The sequence below is a fragment of the Condylura cristata genome, unplaced genomic scaffold, assembly GCF_000260355.1.
Source record: "Condylura cristata isolate star-nosed mole 26May11 unplaced genomic scaffold, ConCri1.0 scaffold00013, whole genome shotgun sequence".
NCBI classification, from domain to species: Eukaryota; Metazoa; Chordata; class Mammalia; order Eulipotyphla; family Talpidae; genus Condylura; species Condylura cristata.
In genome coordinates this window covers 662,437-665,968 of record NW_004567114.1, presented here as the reverse complement: position 1 = coordinate 665,968, position 3,532 = coordinate 662,437, and the positions used below count along the sequence as shown (strand labels likewise).

The 3,532-nt window shown below is 65.5% G+C and overlaps 1 protein-coding gene across 1 annotated transcript in view; it reads left to right on the top strand.

Annotated features, from left to right (window-relative positions):
* The first annotated feature begins 2,317 nt into the window (after window positions 1-2,317).
* KLC1 (kinesin light chain 1) overlaps window positions 2,318-3,532 on the top strand; it is a 26,566-nt gene continuing 25,351 nt past the window's right edge. Inside the window, exon 1 of the mRNA XM_012724363.1 lies at window positions 2,318-2,408. Coding sequence (XP_012579817.1) covers window positions 2,338-2,408 — 71 coding nt within the window. The 5' untranslated portion in view covers window positions 2,318-2,337. The remainder of the gene's footprint in view (window positions 2,409-3,532) is intronic.

Here is a 3,532-nt window from a genome sequence, read left to right as displayed (position 1 = left end):
AGGCGGCCCTTGCTGCTTGGAATTAGTAAAATTCCACAGCTGCTTCTGTGCGGGTGGCGGAGCCTTGCGCTGGGGCTTGCGCTGGGGCTCGAGCTCCTCGCATGCCTCAGAGAGTAGCGAACTCCCACCCGGAGCCCGGCGACCTCCCCAGTCTCCCCAGTCTCCGGCTTCCTGCATTCTGGGTTTTCCTCGCGGGTTCTGGTTCAGGCCTTAGCTGGGGGAGGTTGGCTCACTTGCTCTCTTTCCCAAGCGTCTGCAAGGATCCTGTGCTAGTCATGGGAAGAGTCAGGTGTGGGGGTTGGGGGGAGGATGCAGCAACACCTGGCTCACCGCCGGTGGGGGTGGTCCAGGCCCTGACCTTGCTGCCTGCCCTGCCCTGCTCAGCTGAGGCTCTGCGAAGCCCCTGTCCCCCCTGCTGCAGGGAGGAGGTGCCCCCTCGTGGGCACAGGCGTCTTAAGGCTACCAGGAGTAAGCAGCCTCGGCTCCTTCATTCTCAGGTGCGTCTCAGTGTCGGGAAGATGCGCTGATGTGAGGTTCTCCGTGGGGGCGGTAGCTGCCCCACCACACAGTGATGCAGAGAAAACCGGCACCAGAAATGTTGGATTTGTCTCACCCGGGGCCAAGTGGAATCTGATAAGAAACTGACCCTTTCCCCCCTGAAGTGGTCGTGATGTCCAGATGCAAGTGTGGGAGGTGTCTTTGGGGCGGGGAAGGAAGGTGACGCGCCTTGAGGCTGGAGTGAGGCTGTGTCCGGGCGGCCGCAGCCGGTGGGTGCTGTGCCCAGTCGGCGGAGCTCAGAGAGCCGCTGCTGCCAGGGAGACAGGGAGACCTCGGGCACCCAGGTCGCGCCCTGAAGTGGGTTTGGCGTTTCCCATGCCGCACCCACAGGCGGCTCCTAAGGAAAAGGCCGTTGTGGACACTGGCAGGCGGAGGCGCTGCTCGGAAGTGGCCAGAAGAAGGGGTGCGCCTGCCAGGCGGTGGGCAGAGCGGCCTCTGCAGTGGCACACGCTCCTAGACGGTGCTCTGGGCACCGTCTCGTGGGACTTTGCTGGGGGGTGGCCCGCCTGGGGCCCCGGGGCTGAGAGGACCTGCGGCTCCGTGCTGTGTGATGCGCGCCGCCTCCCGCCCGTCGGGGCTCAGGGCTCCCTCCTCCCGCGCTGGTTAGCGACTGGGCCCTGCCCAGCTCGCATCCCGCAGTGGGGCCTCCCTTAGGGTCACCGCCCTCTTGCACCTGCCCTGTCTCCCTGTCTTCCTCTTGCCCTGAGGTGAGCCCTGAGGTGACCGGGGCTCGCACTCGCCATGCTCCTTTGATTTCCTGTCGTTGCTTTCTGAGTTTTACGCCTGTCTCCCACTTAATCCTCAGCCTCCTGTGCGGGGGGGGGAGGGGGGGGGCTGTGCCCGCGGGTGCGTTGTTGGTATTTGGCACCCACGGGCACTGAGTATGTGTCTGTTGAGAAGCATCTCGAGTTCCTGCCTCGTTCTCACATGGTGACTCACTGGCTGGTGACACCCGCCAAGGAGGGGAAAACAGGAGCAGGCGGCGAGTTTGGTGGGGGCAGTTAAAGTGAGGTGCCGGGCCCCTGACTGGAGGTGCTGTGGAGCGGGACCGGGCAGGAGGTGAGGGTTGGAGACGTATGTCTTAGGGTGGCCACCTCCCCGGGCCTGACACCTGGAGATGCTGACCGGCCCCAGGCTGGCGGGCTGCCTGGAGGGGCGCGGTGGACAGGAAAGTTGAAGGATGTTGGCTTCCAGAGATTTTTTTGCAGATAAGGGTTGGGGTGTAGCCCAGAGGTATGGGGGTGAGGACTCCCTAGAGACAGAGTGGGGAGCAGGACAGGTGGATCCACTGAAACCCACTGCTGAGGAGGCAGTGGGGGACAGGAGGGGTCTGCTGCGCCCTGTGGGCCTCTCCCTGGCTGGGGGTGGACTTAGGCTGTGGCGGTGACTGCCTGGGACTGACCCCTGGAGCACTGGAGAGGCCCGTGACAGTTATTAATGATCTTTAAAGCTTTTGCTGAGACTGTTCCTCCTTAGGCTGGAGGCCTCTGGAGACCGCTGCCTCCTCCCTCAGGGTCTGCGCACCTCTGTCCAGCCTGGTGAGCACCCCCAGGTCGGGAAAGCACTGGGGCTTTGGCTTTGGTCTCTGGAGGCAGACGAGCGATTGGGGTGGTCTTTGTTGTCTGTGTGAAAGAATGAGGCGCCTGGGCGAGTGAGGCCATCTCGGTGAAGCCAGTTGCTTCCTGCGCGAGAGCCTTGGCCCCGCCCCCGCCGTGAGACTGGCCCTCCTGCCCGCAGGGATGGCCGCGAGGGGCTCCGCCCCCCCAGCCCCGGCCCCAGATGGGGCTCCGCCCTGGGGCTGCTCTCCAAGGCTGGGCCTGGGGGTCAGTAGAAGCTGCTGCGTTCTCAGGGTGAGTATCCGTGGGGCTTCTCCCGCAAACCCACCCCTGCCAGCTCAGAAAGGGTTTGTGTTACTGTCCACTGGGTGGGGGATACGTGAAGAATTTCGTTTCTGAGTTGTGAAAACCAAAAGGTTGTGCCAGGAGTATATCGGCGCCCAGTCCAGCAGCTGTGTGTGCCCCGGCGATGCCCTCCACAGGGACGCACGCCCGCTCCCACCGGGCCGCATCCTCCTTCCTGGCTCCCCGGCCCGGCTGGACCCTTCCTGGCCGGCCCTGCTGACCCGGCGCCTTCTCCGTGTGGTGCTAGCGGGCGTCAGTTGGCCGGACCCAGTCTCTCGCTTTCAGCGACTTGCCACACGCATCTGCCGTCCTGGGTGGGTCTGGGCCCCGCCGCGGGTCCCCTGCCCGGTCTCCGGCCCTCCTGCGTGTCCGGCCGCCTGCTGACCAAGCTGCCCCGGCTCCTGCCCCACGGCCGCCTTGTCTTCAGCAGTGGGGCACGCCCCTGCACCCGAATTCCAGGCGTACTGCGGGTCTCTGACTCCCTCTGTCTCGGACTTCAGACCCGATTAACGGTCTGGGTCAGGTCAGCCCCCCTCACCTTCTGCCCTCAGGCCTGGGTTTGGGGCTGCACTGCGCCTAGGCCCCGGCTGCAGCCCCAGGCGGGCGGCTCCTGCCGGCACAGGCGTGGCCTCAGCGCAGACTGTAGGCTCTTCCACACCCAGCGGCTAAGCCCAGGCCCCTGCCCCGTCCCCCACCCGCCAGCCTAGGGCCAGCTCTCCCGGGTTGGTTCTGCTCTGGAATTCGTTGGCCGCTCGCTGAGCCGCTGGTCACTGCGCCGAGCCGCCGCAGCACGTCGCCGTTCCTTTTCTTTTTGTAAGGTTTAGTTATTGCCGCATATAAGAACTGGGGTGCAGGCCAGAGATGTGGGGGTGAGAGGACTCCCCAGGGACTGGCTGGGGAGCAGAGCGGGCGGAGTCACTGAGGTGCGCCACCGAGGGGGCAGCGGGGGACAGGAGAGGGCTGCTGCGCTCTGTGGCCACGCCCTGGCGGGGACCGCACCCAGGCCGCAGTGGCTGGCCCCTGCGCCAGAGGGGAGACCTCGTCCCCTCCTTGGAGGAGTGCGCAGGGCAGCG